Raw genomic sequence first — 20,638 nt, 5'->3', positions numbered from 1 at the left:
GAATTCCCGCATTAATCACCAAAATGCTGCTGATTATGCGGGGGTCAATTATTTCCCAAAAGGCCGCATAATCCCCGCAAAACAGCGCATAATTCCAGCAAGAATCTCACATTTCCACGAAAAAAAAAGTGGGGGGAAACTTTTTTGCACCCCGTGCAACATCGTTCTGGAGCACCGAAGAAAATCAACCGTGTTGCAGCACTTCTCCACGACTTCTCCAGGGAATGTGCTGTGTGGGTGTGCTGTGTGAGTGCGCTGTGTGAGTGGGTTTGTGTGTGTGAGTGAAGGAGCGCACCGGGGTGTGTATGAGTGTGTGTGGTTAAACCCCAATTACAATTTCTTAAAAAATGAATAGGAAAGTATTTTAACCTCAGTAAGGGATGTGTGTGTCTTAGTAACAGGATGGAGGAGAAGAATCACCTCTTTTTCCCAGTTCTTACATATTTCGCATCTTTTTGCATATTTCACAACTATTCGCATACTTTGCAACTTTCCGCAATTTCCCCGCATAAAATGGCATAAAAACCCCGCATATTTATTCGCATAATCAAGGATTTTAGCCCATGTTTTTCTGGAGGGTCTAATATATATATATATATATATATATATATATACACACTCATTTTTATATTACATTCATTTCATAGCTTTGCACACTATATTTAGAAATACATACATACATATATATATATATATATATATATATATATATATATATACATATACATATATATATATTTACATTGCATATTTTTTAAAGATTTTTTAAAACATTTTTGCAAATCCATCCATCCATCCATCCATCCATCCATCTCCTTCCTCTTATTTGAGGTCGGGTCGTGGAGGCAGCACATGAAGCAGGTCGTTCCAGACGTTCCTCCTCCCAGCAGCACTTTCCGGGTTCTTCCTGTTGGATCCTGAGGCGTTCCCAGGCCAGATGAGATATATAATCCCTCCAGAGAGTTCTGGGTCTACCTCGGGGTCTCCTTCCAAGAGGACATGTTCTGGTTCCTTTAGAGGTGAAGGATCAGCAGATCTACTCTGAACTCCCTCTAGATGTCTGATCTTCTCCTCCTATCTCTAAGGCTGAACCCAGACACCCTACAAAGGAAGCTCATTTCAGGTACTTGTATCCATGATCTTGTTCTTTTGGTCACTACCCAGAGCTCCTGACCACAGGTGAGGGTTGGAACGTAGCTGGATGGTAAATCTTCATCACGATGGTCCAATAAAATGCCCCCATTTCTGCTGACGCTGCAACAATCCTCCTGTCCATGTCTAGCTCCATTTTCCATCACTCATGAACAAGATCCTGAGATACTTGAACTCCTTCACTTGGGGAAGCAGCTCCCCCCCAACCCAGAGGGAACAATCCACCGGTTTCTGGCAGAGAATCATAGCCTCAGACTTGGAGGTTCTGATCCACATCCCTGCCGCTTCACACTCGACTGCAAAACGCTCCAGTGCTGCTGAAGATCTGAGGAAGCCAACAGAACCACATCATCTGCAAAAAGCAGAGATCCTGAGGTCCCCAAACCAGACACCATCCTCACCCCGGCTGATCCTTGAGATGCATGAAGCCCACAAACAGGATCAGAGACGACGGACAGCCCTGAAGGAGTCCAACACCCACTGGAAACATGTTTGACTTTGTGCTGAGTATGCAGACACAGCTCTACCTTTGGTTCTACAGGGACCAAATGGTTCCTATCAGTGATCCTGGTACCCCATAGTCCCTTAGTACCCCCACAGAGCCCTTCATGATACATGGTCGTAGACCTTCTCCAGATCCACAAAACACATGTAGACTGGCAGGTAGAACTCCCATGACCCCCTCAGCAGCTCTGCAAAAGTAAAGATCTGATCCACTGTTCCACGACCAGGACAGAATCCACATTGTTCCTCCTGAATCTAAGGTTCTACAATCAGTCAGAGCCTCCCTTCCAGCACTCTAGAGTAAACTTTCCCAGGGAGGCTGAGAAGTGTGATACCCCGGTAGGGTAACATATTTCACCACTTGATTCTATGTTTTCAGCATATTTTAGATTATCTGTGAAAATTTGCAGGGCCAAAGATGTTCAAACCTGTTGCTGTTTTTTCTGTAATAACTGAGTGAATAATATAATATATATATAATTATAATATAATAATGACTAACCGGACAGGGAACGTCGCAGTATTCCTCCCTCCATCCGGCTGAGCAGCTGCAGCTCCCGTTAACTGGATCACAGGAAGCGTCGTTGCTGCAGCGACACGTCTGGTTACAGTTCAGACCCCAGAATCCACTGGAGCACGGGATGGAGCAGTCTACGCCCTGGAAGCCTTTTGATAGAGAGAAAAAACACTGTCAAACTGTAGGACGGAGCAGTCTACACCCTGGAAGCCTTCAGATAGAGAGAAAAAACACTGTTAGTCTGTAGGACAGAGCAGTCTACGCCCTGGAAGCCTTCAGATAGAGAGAAAAAAACACTTTTAGTTTGTAGATTCTTTGCTTTGATCCCTGCTTTGACACTCTTGACACTCTCTGGATGAGCTTCATGAGGTAGAACCAGAAATGGTTTTGTAACGTCTTGAAGGAGTTCATGGCTGTGGTAAGACCTTCACACTGTGGTCCATCTCATCCCAAACCATCTGGATTGGATTTAGGTCAGGTGACTGTGGAGGCCAGGTCATCTCCATCATGTCCTTCTTGGTCAGATAGTCCTTCCACAGCCTGGAGGTGTGTTTGGGGTCATTGTGCTGTTGGAGAATAAATGATGGTCCATCTAAACCAAACTGATGGGATGTCATGTTGCTGCAGGATGCTGTGGTAGCCATGCTGGTTCAGGGTTCCTTCAGTTTGAAGTAAATCCCCAGCAGTGACCGTCAGACCTCCTTCTCCATGCTTCATGGTGGAACCATGCATGTAGACCATCTGTTCACCTTTTCTGGTCTCACAAAGACAAGGTGTGTGGAACTAAAGATCTCACATCTACACTCATCAGATCAAAGCCCAGATCTCCACTGGTCTAATGTCCATTCCTGTTGTTTCTCTTCTGCTTGTTACTTTTCCTTAGTAGTGGTTTCTTAGCAGCTATTGGACCAGAAAGGCCTGATTGGTCAGTCTCCCCTGAGCAGGTGATGTAGAGATGTGTCTGCTACTAGAACTCTGTGTGGCATTTATCTGGGCTCTAATCTGAGCTGCTGTTAACATTTCTGAGGCTGGAGACTCAGATGAACTTGTCCTCAGCAACAGAGGAGACTCTTGGTCTTCCTTTCCTGGGCTGTCCTCATGGAGACAGTTTGGTCGTAGGGCTGGATGGTTTTAGAGACTGAACTTGGAGACACATTCAAAGTCATCTTAGGTTCCAGGGTAGTTCCTGAAGAGTTCCTGGTTAGTTCCAAGATGGTTCCTGATAGGTTTTTAGGTAGTTCTGAGATGGTTTCTGGTAGGTTCCTGATTAGTTCCTAGATGGCTCCTTGTAGGTTCCTGGGTAGTTCCGAGGTAGTTCCTGGTAGGTTTCTAGGTCATACCTCATAAGTTCTTGGGTAGTTCCTAGATGGTTCCTGGTAGGTTCTTGGGTAGTTCTTAGATGGTTCTTTGTAGGTTCCTGGATAGTTGCTAGATGGTTCCTTGAGGATTCATTCAAAGTTTTTGCAGTTTTCCGGACTGACTGAGCTTCAGTTCTTAAAGTAATGATGAACTGTGTTTTCTCTTTAATTAGCTGATTGGTTGTTGCCATTATAAGGATTCTAACAGTTGTCAAACAGGGCTGTCTACTGTGGACCAACCTGACTTCTGATGGACCAACCCCACAAGAAACACCTGTGAAGTGAAACCATTTCAGGTTCTTCCTCATGAAGCTCATCCAGAGAATAACAAGAGTGTTCAAAGCAGGAATCAAAGCAAAGAATCTAAAATATAAAACATGTTTTGACTTAGGTCACCTTTTTTTGTTCACTACATGATTCCATATGAGTTCATTCATGGTTGTGATGCCTTCAGTGAGAATCTACAATGGAAATAGTCATGGAAATAAAGAAAAACCATTAAATGAGAAGCTGTGTCCAAACTAAAGACTGGTATTGTATAAAATAAAATAATAAAATTGTTCAGTAACTTTCTGTACAATATTTTTGCACTATGAATTATAATCTTTTCTTTTTGCATTTTATTCTCACTTTACATTATTATTTAGCATCAGTGTGTTCATGTATTATTTCCTAGATGTGTAAATGTCTCTCGATATATGCTTTATTTTTTTTATCGGTTTTGTATTATTCTCTTTTCCTTGTATCTCTTGTAATATCTAATTCATTTAGTATATCATTTATTTACATGTTTAAATGTCGTTTCATAGTTTTATTTGTAATCTCTCCTCTATTTTTCTATAATTTTTGCTCCAAACCGGTAGAAATATCAGGATAATGAACGTTTCTCTTCAGTTTTCATCTCTTTCTGCTCATTAATCTGATTTTTCTGCTGCTGGTCTCTAATGAAACAGAGAAAAGTGAATGTTGGAGGAGTTGGATCCATATTTTAGATCCAGTCTGAGTTATCTCTAATCATCTCTAACTGTCTGTGATTATCTTGTTGATTCTTGACTCCAATCTGCAGAATGAACAAGTGTTGGTGTTTGTGAATGCAGTGGCTGCTACAGAATAGAGTTAAATATAAATATTCTGGGATGTTTGAAGAATCAGGAGGATCTTTTGGTCCTCGGCGGCTCTCAGAATAAAGAACGACTCCGGTTCTTCTCCACTTTAATTACCTGAAATCCCAACGAGCTTTAATATTTAACGACGCTCATATTGAGAGATATTAAGAGAAGCAAGAACAAAATACTGAACAAGTTCTGCACATTCCAGGACTAATACTACACAGAGAGAGTACAAGCTCAAAGCTCCAGTTCAAATATTAGAATCAAAACCAAGTAATGACAATTATGGTGTGAATTTATCCGAATCATTTAAATACTAAACCCATCAGAAAATTATATATATGAAAATAAGACATATTTAAGACTAATTATGATGGAGACTGATTATAGACAAACAATAAAAATAAAAATATGCATGAAATAAAAAAAATAAAAGGACTCCCATGATCCTCCACGGACATGAGTTTTTATTTTAACTATTTTTAAAAAAAATTAAATTGTTACATTTTAGCTTCTTTTATATTTTTCAATTTAAGTTATTTTGTTTTTATTTATAAAATAATATAATATAATAAGAAAATAAAACAAAGAAAATATAAAAACACTATAAATTTCTAAAAACTTATAAATATTGACATTACAGATTTTCTAAATGTATTCATTTCTGAATTAGATTTATTTTACAGCTTCACACACTGGATTTATGGCACTAAATTGTGTTTTTTACATATTAGCAAATCATTTTTTATATTGGGATTTTGTTACTTTGACTTTTTAACACACATTTTTAAACTAAATGTTATTAAATTTGTTTTACATGTTTGCAAATATTTTTATATTATTATATTTATATTTTTTAATAGGATATATTTTACATATTTTTACGAAGATTGTCTTTCTACATTTTTGCATTTTTTATATTAGAATCTTTGTCTAATAATTTTTTACACAATGTATTTTCATATTGCATATTTATTTAAATATTTTTTTCTATATTTTTCATTGTAATTTATATATTATAATATTTTCTACTTTTACTTTTGGCCATGATATATTTCTACACTGCATATTATTTAAAGATTTTTTAAAACAAATTTTGCATATTATTTTTTATATTATAACATTTTTATTTCTTTATTTTTTCACAATATATTTTTACATTGCATATTTTTAAAAGATTTTATTGGTTCTCGCTGCTCCAAACATTCGCTACAGATGGCTTTTCTGCAGATTAACCAACCGATTTATTGATGAATCTTCTGACTGATTGGTGATGAGGTCAACAAAAAAGATGTGTTCTGAGTTATAAAAGAGAAAAACGATTTAATAGTGTTAGAAAAACATCTCTGCTGGAAAACACAAGCATCTAAAAGCAGATTTTTTCTGTTTATTGAAGGTTTCCTGCTGCTGTTCTCCAGGGGAGAATTTATGGCAAAATAAAATCAGCGTCTGCAGGAACAGGAGAGTTCTGGAGACTTAAATAAAAGAGAAGACAGCTTTTCTCCTCCAGAAAACAGCAGCAGGAAGCTTTGAATCGGAGCTGATGCTGTTAAACTGTGGATCTGCAGGATGGTGAGGCATTCAGGGACTCATGAGAAGAATAAGAATGAAGGAACGTTTAGGACCTTCTTTGCAGATGCAGGATCCGTCGATGTGGGAGCAGGAGATCTCGTTGTGGCACGAACACGACGAGGTGCAGTTGGTCCCGAAGAGGCCTGAAGGGCAGCTGATGGAGCAGTCGTCGCCCTGGAAACAGCAAACAGGAAGAAGATGATGGAAAACGCTCAGAAACACAGTTTATATACGCTGGGATGGGAAAAGAAACAACACAAAACCAGCTGGTTTAGTGAAGTACACCAGAAGTTGAGTGTTTTTCTTCTTTACTGGTGTTCATGTGTTGTTAGTTTGTTGGAGTTTCAACCTGTTATCTTATTATTTGATGCATTTAAAATCCTGCATCATGAGTTAAAGGACCCAAATGTCTTTTTATTGTGTTTTGTGTCAAATAAAAGCTGACAAACCAACGAGAACTTGACCCAAGTGCCACGTACCATCGTGAACCAATAACGGTCCACCTCTCTGTAGCCCCGCCCCCTCACTGCTTCCAGGTGAACCAATCACAATGAGTCTCTCAGTCCACAGCTTTATTTACTTCCTACAGCTACTTCAGCTAAACTGTAAAATGTCTAAAAACTCATCAAATGTTCTGTTGTAAGAGTGAACACAACAGTCTTCAAGCACTAAAACTGAAACAAAATGACTTGAAAATTGTCCAGAACGACTCAAAACTAGTCCAAAATTAATTAAAACTTCTATAAAATGGCTCACAATTTTTCTAAAATGGCAAAAACTTGTCCAAATTGTCCAAAATGGCTTGAAGTTTAGCTTTGAACTATTCAAACTGTGTCCAAAGATCGTCCAGAATGACTTGAAAATTCTAAAATGTCTGAACCCACCAAATGTTCTGCTGTAGGAGTGAACACAACAGTCTTAATGCAATAAAACATGACCAAAATGACTTGAAAGTTGTCCAGAACGACTCAAAACTGGTCCAAAATCTATTTAAATGTGTTCAAAATGGCTTAAAATGTGTCTACAATGAACCAAAACTTGTCCAATTAATTGAAATGTATCTAAAATAATTCAAAATTTTCCAAAATAACTTGAAAACTAGCTGTAAGAGTGAAAACAAGAGTCTTCATGCCCTAAAACTAGGCCAAAATAATTTGAAAATTGTCCAGACGGACTCAAAATTGGTCCAAAATTAATTTAAATGTGTTCAAAATAACTTAAAATGGGCGTAAAATGAATTAAAAACTGTCTGTAAGAGTGAACACCAGAATCTTCATGCACTGCCAGCATTAGAGGACCTGAACACCCAGTGGCTCATGACTGATGGTAAATCCTGAGTGTTAGCAGCTAATGTGGCTAACGTTAGCATAGATGGTCGGATCTCTGTGGAAACTTTAATGTAATCCAGTAAACCAGGACTGGATGGGTCATTGAAATCAATCTAAAACCTGATATTTAAAAAGAAACCAAACAAAAGACTAAACTAATGGAACCCAGAGCAGCTCTGTAAACATTCAAACTGAGTCCTGATACCAACAGTCTGCTGTTCCACTTTGCCTCAAAAACTCCTCCAACAGAACAAAAACAGTTGTGTTTTTACTGCCTGTCCTCCAGCTTCGACAGTGCTGAGCATCATGTTTTATAGAAGCCGTCAGTCTGCAGACGTGTCAAACTGGAGATGTTTTCCAGGTTTTCAGGAGAGAACGTCTCCATTAAAGCACTGCAGAGAGGCTTTTCTCAAGCAGCTTCTTTTATTCTCGTGTCAGTTGCATCACATGAAGGTTTCTCCTCTGTCTCCTGCAGACAAACGTCAGAGTTTATCTTTAAATCTGTGATGCAACAGCAGACATGTATAATAGAGGAGGAGGCCATGATGGCTGCCGGCCTCCCAGCAGATCGATGGATCCGGACGGACAGCTCCACACTAGCAGGACGTCCAACCTTATTGTTAGCCGCCGCCGTCGCTGCATTGATCAGGACCTTCTACACATAAACAACACTAATTAAAGCTGCAAACAGAGCAAAATAAAGTTGCAAACAGAGCAAAATAAAGCTGCAAACGGAGCAAGATAAAGCTGCAAACGGCGCAAATTAAAGCCGCAAATGGAGCTAGTTAAAGCTGCAAATGGCGCTAATTAAAGCTGCAAACGGTACTAATTAAAGCCGCCTGCTTCCAGATCACTAATATTCACAAAGCCTGCCAAACGTGAGGAGACGGGGGAAGACAGCGGCCTTATTAAAAAGTTGGTGCTTTAATGACTTTTTAAATAAAACTTTGTTAATAAATAAGGAGCGTGGGAGCGGTAAGGGAAGTCCCAGGGGACACAGGAAGTGACCTCAGGAATGACAAACAGCGGCGGATCGATGGCTCCTGATATTTATCTGCAGGTCTGAGTTCAAGCCGAGACGGTCATTGTTTTAATTTCAGGTTTTCTTCTTCACACTGTGAGGGGAAACCTCCTTAAACAGGGGTAATTTGTTTGGTCGATATTTGTGCAAAACTTCAGTCACTGAAACAGGAAATGCTCTTTTAAGGTGCATTTTTATGATGAATTTTTACTTTTCTATTGTTGAATACAACCTTTAACTTTTTTGTTTAATGTCAGTGTTGATTCCCAAATGTTTCCTGGTGGTTAAAAACAAGCAGAATTCACTGGAACAACGGGGTAAAAATCACATTAAAGTCAATTTAAAGTGAACATGACACAAAATGACAAAAATGACACAAAGGAGACACAAATGACAAAAACAAGACAGAAAACAACATAAAATGACAAAAACAAGATACAAAATGATAAAAAGTTAACACAAAATGACATTAAATGACACAAAGGAGACATAAAATGACAGAAAGAAGACACAAAATGATCAAAAATTTAACACAAAACGACAAAAATTACACAAAATGACAAAAATAAGACAAAATTACGAAAACAAGACACAAAATGCTCAAAGGTTGACACAAAATGACATTTAATGACACAAAGGAGATACAAAATGATAAAAAAAATGGACACAAAATGACAAAAGCAAGACACAAAATGACACAAAATGACAAAAACAAAACATAAAATGACAAAAACAAAACACAAAATGGTAAAAAGTTGACACAAAATGACAATGACACAAAGGAGACACAAAATAATAAAAACAAGACAGAAAATGACACAAAATGACAAAAAGAAGACACAAAATGACAAAAATTAGACACAAAACGACAAAAACAAGACATAAAATGACACAAACAAGACACAAAATGATAAAAACGACACAAAATGATAAAAACGACACAAAATTACACAAACAAGACAAAATGGCAAAAATGAGATACAAATTGACAAAAAGTATAGAGACAGAGTCTGGAGAGGCTGAAACATGGAAATTAAAGTTAAATATCCACTTTTCTGTAGTGTTATCAGATGTGGGACTCGAAAACATTTTAGAGCTTGTTTGAGTCAATTTAGAGAAGCTGGACGTTATTTTAGACAGTTTGTGTTATTTTACATCCATATTTTCTATTTTCCTGATTCCTGTCATTCTACCTGACAGAAGACATGTCTGAGTTCTTTCTCCTTCTTCATTCTGGTTCCACAGAACTGTTAGATTGAAAAATGAACCAGAGTGAGGAAAAGTGAGACAGAAACAAATCAAGTTGATTTGTTGAGGCTTTAAAACCGTCTCTCAGTCTCTGCTCAGTGGAAATCCATCATAAAGCAGCTTCTAGGTGTCACATTTGCGGGTTCATTCTTGTCGTCTGTATGGAGGTTTAGATGATGGATTTCTGCTGCTATTTACATGCAAAACAAACTCATTGAGGGCAAAAATGAGACACAAAATGATGCTTACTAGACACAAGATGACATAAATGACACAAAATGCTAAAAACAAGACACAAAATGACACAAAATGCTAAAAACAAGACACAAAATGAAACAAAATGATAGAAACAAGACACAAAATGATAAAAACGACACAAAATGACAAAATGATAAAAACGACAAAATGCTAAAAACAAGACACAAAATGACACAAAATGCTAAAAACAAGACGCAAAATGCTAAAAACAAGACACAAAATGACACAAAATGCTAAAACAAGACACAAAATGACACAAAATGCTAAAAACAAGACACAAAATGACACAAAATGATAAAAACAAGACACAAAATGACACAAAATGACACCAAATGACAAACAAGACACAAAATGACACAAAATGATAGAAACAAGACAAAATGATACGACAAAAATAAGACACAAAATAGCAAAAAAACACTATGGAGAACATAAATGTATTACAGGCTAACAGTAATAAATGTATTAGAGGCTAACAGACTCTCCAGGATTGATGTAATGGATAAACAGCTGCCAGCTGCACTGACAGGTTTCGTTTTCTCTCCTTGTTCGGTCGCTGAAGCAGTTTTGATGTCGTTCATGTTTTTACTCCGGTTCCTGCAGCTCGAATAAAGTCGGCCTATAGGCAGATCTCAGGATCCGCTGGGAAATTAATGCCAAGAATTTGTCATAAAATATTAGAAACCTGCTGCCAAAGACTAAATATTTAAGAGCAGGTAGAGAGAAAACGGCTTCTGGTAGAGGAAAAACTGGAATTATATTAATATGAAGAGCTGCAGTGTCTGTTTATTAGCAGTGAACTCAGAAACAAAAAAGGAACACAACGCATGCATCAAAGAGGCACAAAATGACCACAAACAGACACAAAACAACCACAGAGACGCGAAACCACCACAAATACATGCAAAATGACCATAAAGAGATGCAAAACAACAATAAAGAGACAAAACAACAACAAAGAGATGCAAAATGACCACAACGAGATGCAAAACAACAACAAAGAGATGCAAAACGACCACAACGAGATGCAAAACGACCACAACGAGATGCAAAACAACAACAAAGAGATGCAAAATGACCACAACGAGATGCAAAACGACCACAACGAGATGCAAAACAACAACAAAGAGATGCAAAACGACCACAACAAGATGCAAAACAACAACAAAGAGATGCAAAACGACCACAAAGAGATGCAAAACGACCACAACGAGATGCAAAACGACCACAACGAGATGCAAAACAACAACAAAGAGCTGCAAAACAACAACAAAGAGATGCAAAACGACCACAACGAGATGCAAAACAACAACAAAGAGATGCAAAACGACCACAAAGAGATGCAAAACGACCACAGAGACGCAAAACAACAACAAAGAGCTGCAAAACAACAACAAAGAGATGCAAAACAACAACAAAGAGATGCAAAACGACCACAACGAGATGCAAAACGACCACAGAGACGCAAAACAACAAAGAGACACAAAACAACAGCAAAGAGATGCAAAACGACCACAACGAGATGCAAAACGACCACAGAGACGCAAAACAACAAAGAGACACAAAATGATCACAAAGAGACACAAAACAACAACAAAGAGACACAAAACGTGAATAACAACAAAGTGTTTTCCAAAACCCTTCAAGATGCTTTACAAAGTTGGCAAGAACACAAACAACAAACAAAATGAATTAGACAAAGGAGCGCACAGAAACAAGGACTGTACATTATAGGAAGTGTTTTTTATTTATTAAATATGAAGAATGATGAGAAACTGAACTGGAGCTTATTTTCTCTCTGATGACAAAGTTTTCATCTGTTAATTAAACATCAGTAAAAGGAGATCTGAACTCGTTGCTTTGCTTTTAAATCCACTATTTTATTCACTAACAGCGATGATAATAAGGATTATATTTGCTTTCTCTCATAAATCCTGGTGGGTTTCTATGACTGTAAGACTAATAATAAAAAGGAAAACCTAATAGAATCAGTGATTGTGAGGTCCAGTGACACCAGCAGAGTGTTTCCTTTCCAGTCAGGAGGCTGTAGATAACTCCACAGAGCTCCTGTTGGTTTCTCTGATGACACATTGCTGCTCATTTCAAACCTTGGCTCAGAGTTGCACATGTTTACAGGATCGATCCGGCTGTCCAATCCGGTGACAATAGCTCGTATAAATTCTGTTTAAAGCCGGTTCATGTCCACACGGAGCCCCACAGTGGGAGTTACCAGCACAGCATAAATTCTCTGGGAATCAATGAAAGCTCCGTTGAGAGAAGATCAGTCTGAATGTAGCTGCTGATGACCAGACGACGATCTGACGGAGACCTTCCCCTCCGATTATCAACGTTATCGTTACTCTGATTATCAACGCTACCATTACTCCAGCTATCAACGCTACAGTTATTCCAGTTACCAACGCTACCGTTACTCCAGTTACCAACGCTACCGTTACTCCAGCTATCAACGCTACCGTTACTCCAGTTACCAACGCTACCGTTACTCCAGCTATCAACGCTACCGTTACTCCAGTTACCAACGCTACAGTTATTCCAGTTACCAACGCTACCGTTACTCCAGCTATCAACGCTACCGTTACTCCAGTTACCAACGCTACAGTTATTCCAGTTACCAACGCTACCGTTACTCCAGCTATCAGCGCTACCGTTACTCCAGTTACCAACGCTACCGTTACTCCAGCTATCAGCGCTACCGTTACTCCAGTTACCAACGCTACCGTTACTCCAGTTACCAACGCTACCGTTACTCCAGCTATCAACGCTACCGTTACTCCAGTTACCAAAGCTACCGTTACTCCAGTTACCAACGCTACCGTTACTCCAGCTATCAACGCTACCGTTACTCCAGTTACCAACGCTACCGTTACTCCAGCTATCAACGCTACCGTTACTCCAGTTACCAACGCTACAGTTATTCCAGTTACCAACGCTACCGTTACTCCAGCTATCAACGCTACCGTTACTCCAGTTACCAACGCTACCGTTACTCCAGCTATCAACGCTACCGTTACTCCAGTTACCAACGCTACAGTTATTCCAGTTACCAACGCTACCGTTACTCCAGCTATCAACGCTACCGTTACTCCAGTTACCAACGCTACCGTTACTCCAGTTACCAAAGCTACCGTTACTCCAGCTATCAACGCTACCGTTACTCCAGCTATCAACGCTACCGTTACTCCAGTTACCAAAGCTACCGTTACTCCAGTTACCAACGCTACCATTACTCCAGCTATCAACGCTACCGTTACTCCAGTTACCAACGCTACCGTTACTCCAGCTATCAACGCTACCGTTACTCCAGTTACCAACGCTACAGTTATTCCAGTTACCAACGCTACCGTTACTCCAGCTATCAACGCTACCGTTACTCCAGTTACCAACGCTACCGTTACTCCAGTTACCAAAGCTACCGTTACTCCAGTTACCAACGCTACCGTTACTCCAGCTATCAACGCTACCGTTACTCCAGTTACCAACGCTACCGTTACTCCAGCTATCAACGCTACCGTTACTCCAGCTATCAACGCTACCGTTACTCCAGTTATCAACGCTACCGTTACTCCAGCTATCAACGCTACCGTTACTCCAGTTACCAACGCTACCGTTATTCCAGCTATCAACGCTACCGTTACTCCAGTTACCAACGCTACCGTTACTCCAGCTAGCAACGCTACCGTTACTCCAGTTACCAACGCTACCGTTACTCCAGCTAGCAACGCTACCGTTACTCCAGTTATCAACGCTACCGTTACTCCAGCTATCAACGCTACCGTTACTCCAGTTACCAACGCTACCGTTACTCCAGCTAGCAACGCTACCGTTACTCCAGTTACCAACACTACCGTTACTCCAGCTAGCAACGCTACCGTTACTCCAGTTATCAACGCTACCGTTACTCCAGCTAGCAACGCTACCGTTACTCCAGTTATCAACGCTATCGGTACTTTGATTATCAACGCTACCGTTACTCCAGTTACCAACGCTACCGTTACTCCAGTTATCAACGCTACCGTTACTCCAGCTAGCAACGCTACCGTTACTCCAGTTATCAACGCTACCGTTACTCCAGCTAGCAACGCTACCGTTACTCCAGTTACCAACGCTACCGTTACTCCAGTTACCAACGCTACCGTTACTCCAGTTATCAACGCTACCGTTACTCCAGCTAGCAACGCTACCGTTACTCCAGTTACCAACGCTACCGTTACTCCAGTTATCAACGCTACCGTTACTCCAGCTAGCAACGCTACCGTTACTCCAGTTATCAACGCTATCGGTACTTTGATTATCAACGCTACCGTTACTCCAGTTACCAACGCTACCGTTACTCCAGTTATCAACGCTACGTTACTCCAGTTATCAACGCTACCGTTACTCCAGTTATCAACGCTATCGGTACTTTGATTATCAACGCTACCGTTACTCCAGTTACCAACGCTACCGTTACTCCAGTTATCAACGCTATCGGTACTTTGATTATCAACGCTACCGTTACTCCAGTTACCAACGCTACCGTTACTCCAGTTATCAACGCTACCGTTACTCCAGCTAGCAACGCTACCGTTACTCCAGTTATCAACGCTACCGTTACTCCAGCTAGCAACGCTACCGTTACTCCAGTTACCAACGCTACCGTTACTCCAGTTACCAACGCTACCGTTACTCCAGTTACCAACGCTACCGTTACTCCAGTTATCAACGCTACCGTTACTCCAGCTAGCAACGCTACCGTTACTCCAGTTACCAACGCTACCGTTACTCCAGTTATCAACGCTACCGTTACTCCAGCTAGCAACGCTACCGTTACTCCAGTTATCAACGCTATCGGTACTTTGATTATCAACGCTACCGTTACTCCAGTTACCAACGCTACCGTTACTCCAGTTATCAACGCTACCGTTACTCCAGTTATCAACGCTACCGTTACTCCAGTTATCAACGCTATCGGTACTTTGATTATCAACGCTACCGTTACTCCAGTTACCAACGCTACCGTTACTCCAGTTATCAACGCTACCGTTACTCCAGTTACCAACGCTACCGTTACTCCAGTTATCAACGCTACCGTTACTCCAGCTAGCAACGCTACCGTTACTCCAGTTATCAACGCTATCGGTACTTTGATTATCAACGCTACCGTTACTCCAGTTACCAACGCTACCGTTACTCCAGTTATCAACGCTACCGTTACTCCAGCTAGCAACGCTACCGTTACTCCAGTTATCAACGCTATCGGTACTTTGATTATCAACGCTACCGTTACTCCAGTTACCAACGCTACCGTTACTCCAGTTATCAACGCTACCGTTACTTTGATTATCAACGCTACTGTCATCTAAGGGCTGCGAGGAGGTTCATCTGAGATCAGTGGGAGGTGCACACCTCACCAGTTACTGCTGCAGAATCCAGAATACATACATACAAAAATATACTGGGAACCAGATTAGAGAAAGCTAAAACATAATGGGAACCACTTCAAAGAAGTTGAGACATACTGGGAAACAGTTTAAAGAGGCTAAAACATACTGGGAACCAGTGTAAAGAGGTGGAAACATGATTGATTTGCTCATCTTGCTTGGTTGACGAATATATTTTTCATTCAAGCAGATAAAGAAGAAGTTGTGTGATAAAATGAAACCTTGTAAAATGGTTTCTGTGTAAAATAAACTATTTTTGAAATATTTCAGAGATGGATGCTGCTAAAAACTCAGTATAATAACAAAAACATGCTCTAAAAATAAGCAGCTGGTGTCAGAATCTCGTTAGCAATGAGCTGCCATCCATAACGACAGTCTGTTTTGTTCAACTTTAACTTCAGAAAGCTTTTCGACATCAGAAACACAGTGACTTAAAACACTCCGGATAATCTATCATCATCAGCATAAAAACAAATAAACCCACCATGTATATTGATTATGTACCCAAGAGTAAATACATAATGAGAATAAAACTGATCCCTGTGTAGATAATTAAATAAAATTATGATCTTTGGTTGTTCACACATGAAACAATCAAAGGTCACATATATCCGCCCACTGCTTCAGTCTGGCTTAAATCTTAATCTAGATCCAGTGAAAATGAGGCTAAAATGTCCTTAAAGTCCTGCAGAAACTGAACATATCTCCAGTGTATCTCAGCCCTCTCCTCCTCTATGTTGACCTATATCACAGAGTTTGCACCTGCAGTCGCCTTCTTCCATTAAAAGCCACGTCGCCGTGAACCTGCAGAGTCAACAGCAGCTGATAAATTAACTCCACGTTCCACTTCCTGTTCTGCACCTGCTGCCGCCTTTGAACTTTATCTGGAAAAATCCTTCATCCCAGCTCCTGGGTTCACCGGAGTCCGTTAGCTTACAGTAATTTCTGAGGAAATCCCTCTGATTTGTTGCGGTTGGTGTTTTTCTGCTCAAACAGACGTCCAGCTGATGCAACGCTCTCAGAGTTAAAAGTTCTGACACATGTAGAGGACGTTCATTAGGCCGGTTCCACTCGATAGCAGCGTGTTCTGATCAAAGACGGCACGTTTCTCTGAAGACCAGGCTAAAAAAGGAACATTTCCCAGCAGTTTCCCTCCTCTCAGCACATGTTAGATCATCCACTAGTGTGTAATCTGACTGTAAACAAAGAGCGCTGCAACACTTAGCAAACAGAAATGTGTGTTTTCATCAGCATCGTAAAGGAAAACTGCAGCAAATTTAGACGCTAGGATCAGTTTATTGTTCACTTGAAACTAACATATAGAAAACTAACAAATGACTTATTCCAGAGCTGGAGCACATTTGGGCTTCAAAAGGTCTGAAAAATCAACCTTCTCTTTTCCAGTTTTCTGCTCCGTATTGATCAATACTAGGTACTGATTGGCTCGACTTCCACATCAATGGTAGCATTTTTATTCCATGTTTTCTGTGTTGTTTACTCACCCTACTCTAATCACAGTAACAGGGCTGCTAATCCATGCTAATGCTAGCTTTTTCTTATGAAAACTTAAAAAATAATTTTCCAATATGTACATTTCCTTGAAGATTTCTCTTCACACGAGTCATTTTGGAGAATTTTTTGGATGAATTTTTAGTAATGTTGAACACATTTTTTTGTCAATTGAGGATGGAGATGTTTTTGTCATTTCAGACAAATTTGGAGTAATTTGGGACACATTTTTGATTATTTAGGACGAAAATTGAGTTTTTCTACTTTTTTCTACTTCCTATGTATCCAGGTGAGTTTTTCTACTTACTATGTATCCGGGTGAGTTTTTCTACTTACTATGTATCCGGGTGTTTTTCTACTTACTATGTATCCAGGTGTTTTTCTACTTCCTATGTATCCAGGTGAGTTTTTCTACTTACTATGTATCCAGGTGTTTTTCTACTTCCTATGTATCCAGGTGAGTTTTTCTACTTCCTATGTATCCGGGTGAGTTTTTCTACTTACTATGTATCCGGGTGTTTTTCTACTTACTATGTATCCAGGTGTTTTTCTACTTACTATGTATCCAGGTGTTTTTCTACTTACTATGTATCCAGGTGTTTTTCTACTTACTATGTATCCAGGTGTTTTTCTACTTCCTATGTATCCAGGTGAGTTTTTCTACTTCCTATGTATGCAGGTGTTTTTCTACTTCCTATGTATCCAGGTGTTTTTCTACTTACTATGTATCCAGGTGTTTTTCTACTTCCTATGTATCCAGGTGAGTTTTTCTACTTCCTATGTATGCAGGTGTTTTTCTACTTACTATGTATCCAGGTGTTTTTCTACTTACTATGTATCCAGGTGCGCAGGTACACGCTCCAGTCACGCCGTCGCAGTCGGCTCCGTTCATGCAGTTACACGTCTCCTTGCAGCCGTCGCCGTAGTAACCTGACGGACAGGTCTCGTTGCAGTAAAGCCCCGCCCACCCAGCTGCACAGGTGCATTCACCTGAAAGAGGATGGCAGCTGAGAGGAAACAGATCACAGTTAATAATTAATTATCAATAACTCTGATGTGCTTGGTGAAACATGGTATTTATCTACTGAGGGTGGAGGTGGTCCTACAGTATTTATCTACTGAGGGTGGAGGTGGTCCTACAGTATTTATCTACTGAGGATGGAGGTGGTCCTACAGTATTTATCTACTGAGGGTGGAGGTGGTCCTACAGTATTTATCTACTGAGGATGGAGGTGGTCCTACAGTATTTATCTACCTGAGGGTGGAGGTGGTCCTACAGTATTTATCTACTGAGGGTGGAGGTGGTCCTACAGTATTTATCTACCTGAGGATGGAGGTGGTCTTACAGTATTTATCTACCTGAGGATGGAGGTGGTCCTACAGTATTTATCTACTGAGGGTGGAGGTGGTCCTACAGTATTTATCTACTGAGGGTGGAGGTGGTCCTACAGTATTTATCTACCTGAGGATGGAGGTAGTCCTACAGTATTTATCTACTGAGGGTGGAGGTGGTCCTACAGTATTTATCTACCTGAGGATGGAGGTGGTCCTACAGTATTTATCTACTGAGGGTGGAGGTGGTCCTACAGTATTTATCTACTGAGGATGGAGGTGGTCCTACAGTATTTATCTACCTGAGGATGGAGGTAGTCCTACAGTATTTATCTACTGAGGGTGGAGGTGGTCCTACAGTATTTATCTACTGAGGGTGGAGGTGGTCCTACAGTATTTATCTACCTGAGGATGGAGGTGGTCCTACAGTATTTATCTACTGAGGGTGGAGGTGGTCCTACAGTATTTATCTACTGAGGGTGGAGGTGGTCCTACAGTATTTATCTACCTGAGGATGGAGGTAGTCCTACAGTATTTATCTACTGAGGGTGGAGGTGGTCCTACAGTATTTATCTACCTGAGGATGGAGGTGGTCCTACAGTATTTATCTACTGAGGGTGGAGGTGGTCCTACAGTATTTATCTACTGAGGATGGAGGTGGTCCTACAGTATTTATCTACCTGAGGATGGAGGTAGTCCTACAGTATTTATCTACTGAGGGTGGAGGTGGTCCTACAGTATTTATCTACTGAGGTGGAGGTGGTCCTACAGTATTTATCTACTGAGGATGGAGGTGGTCCTACAGTATTTATCTACTGAGGGTGGAGGTGGTCCTACAGTATTTATCTACTTAGGATGGAGGTGGTCCTACAGTATTTATCTACTGAGGGTGGAGGTGGTCCTACAGTATTTATCTACTGAGGGTGGAGGTGGTCCTACAGTATTTATCTACCTGAGGATGGAGGTAGTCCTACAGTATTTATCTACTGAGGGTGGAGGTGGTCCTACAGTATTTATCTACTGAGGGTGGAGGTGGTCTTACAGTATTTATCTACCTGAGGATGGAGGTGGTCCTACAGTATTTATCTACTGAGGGTGGAGGTGGTCCTACAGTATTTATCTACTGAGGGTGGAGGTGGTCCTACAGTATTTATCTACCTGAGGATGGAGGTAGTCCTACAGTATTTATCTACTGAGGGTGGAGGTGGTCCTACAGTATTTATCTACCTGAGGGTGGAGGTGGTCCTACAGTATTTATCTACTGAGGATGGAGGTGGTCCTACAGTATTTATCTACCTGAAGATGGAGGTGGTCCTACAGTATTTATCTACTGAGGATGGAGGTGGTCCTACAGTATTTATCTACTGAGGGTGGAGGTGGTCCTACAGTATTTATCTACCTGAGGATGGAGGTGGTCCTACAGTATTTATCTACTGAGGATGGAGGTGGTCCTACAGTATTTATCTACTGAGGGTGGAGGTGGTCCTACAGTATTTATCTACCTGAGGGTGGAGGTGGTCTTACAGTATTTATCTACTGAGGATGGAGGTGGTCCTACAGTATTTATCTACTGAGGATGGAGGTGGTCCTACAGTATTTATCTACCTGAGGGTGGAGGTGGTCCTACAGTATTTATCTACTGAGGATGGAGGTGGTCCTACAGTATTTATCTACCTGAGGGTGGAGGTGGTCCTACAGTATTTATCTACTGAGGATGGAGGTGGTCCTACAGTATTTATCTACTGAGGGTGGAGGTGGTCCTACAGTATTTATCTACTGAGGATGGAGGTGGTCCTACAGTATTTATCTACTGAGGATGGAGGTGGTCCTACAGTATTTATCTACTGAGGATGGAGGTGGTCCTACAGTATTTATCTACCTGAGGATGGAGGTGGTCCTACAGTATTTATCTACCTGAGGGTGGAGGTGGTCCTACAGTATTTATCTACCTGAGGGTGGAGGTGGTCCTACAGTATTTATCTACCTGAGGATGGAGGTGGTCCTACAGTATTTATCTACTGAGGATGGAGGTGGTCCTACAGTATTTATCTACTGAGGATGGAGGTGGTCCTACAGTATTTATCTACTGAGGGTGGAGGTGGTCCTACAGTATTTATCTACCTGAGGGTGGAGGTGGTCCTACAGTATTTATCTACTGAGGGTGGAGGTGGTCCTACAGTATTTATCTACTGAGGGTGGAGGTGGTCCTACAGTATTTATCTACTGAGGATGGAGGTGGTCCTACAGTATTTATCTACTGAGGATGGAGGTGGTCCTACAGTATTTATC

The 20,638-nt window shown here is 40.6% G+C and overlaps 1 protein-coding gene across 3 annotated transcripts in view; it reads right to left on the bottom strand.

Moving 5' to 3' along the window:
- The window catches only part of LOC110968495 (multiple epidermal growth factor-like domains protein 11), a 178,899-nt gene that overhangs the window by 36,356 nt on the left and 121,905 nt on the right, over positions 1 to 20,638 (bottom strand). For all 3 annotated transcript variants that reach the window (XM_051940529.1, XM_051940532.1, XM_051940536.1), the window contains exons 11-13: positions 17,850 to 18,024; positions 6,266 to 6,386; positions 2,159 to 2,322 (exon numbers count right to left, since the gene is read on the bottom strand). In XM_051940529.1, coding sequence (XP_051796489.1) covers positions 2,159 to 2,322; positions 6,266 to 6,386; positions 17,850 to 18,024 — 460 coding nt within the window. The remainder of the gene's footprint in view (positions 1 to 2,158; positions 2,323 to 6,265; positions 6,387 to 17,849; positions 18,025 to 20,638) is intronic.

The sequence above is a fragment of the Acanthochromis polyacanthus genome, chromosome 2 (genome assembly GCF_021347895.1).
Source record: "Acanthochromis polyacanthus isolate Apoly-LR-REF ecotype Palm Island chromosome 2, KAUST_Apoly_ChrSc, whole genome shotgun sequence".
NCBI classification, from domain to species: Eukaryota; Metazoa; Chordata; class Actinopteri; family Pomacentridae; genus Acanthochromis; species Acanthochromis polyacanthus.
The sequence above is the reverse complement of the archived record's forward strand: the minus strand, read 5'-3'. Positions and strand labels throughout refer to the sequence as shown.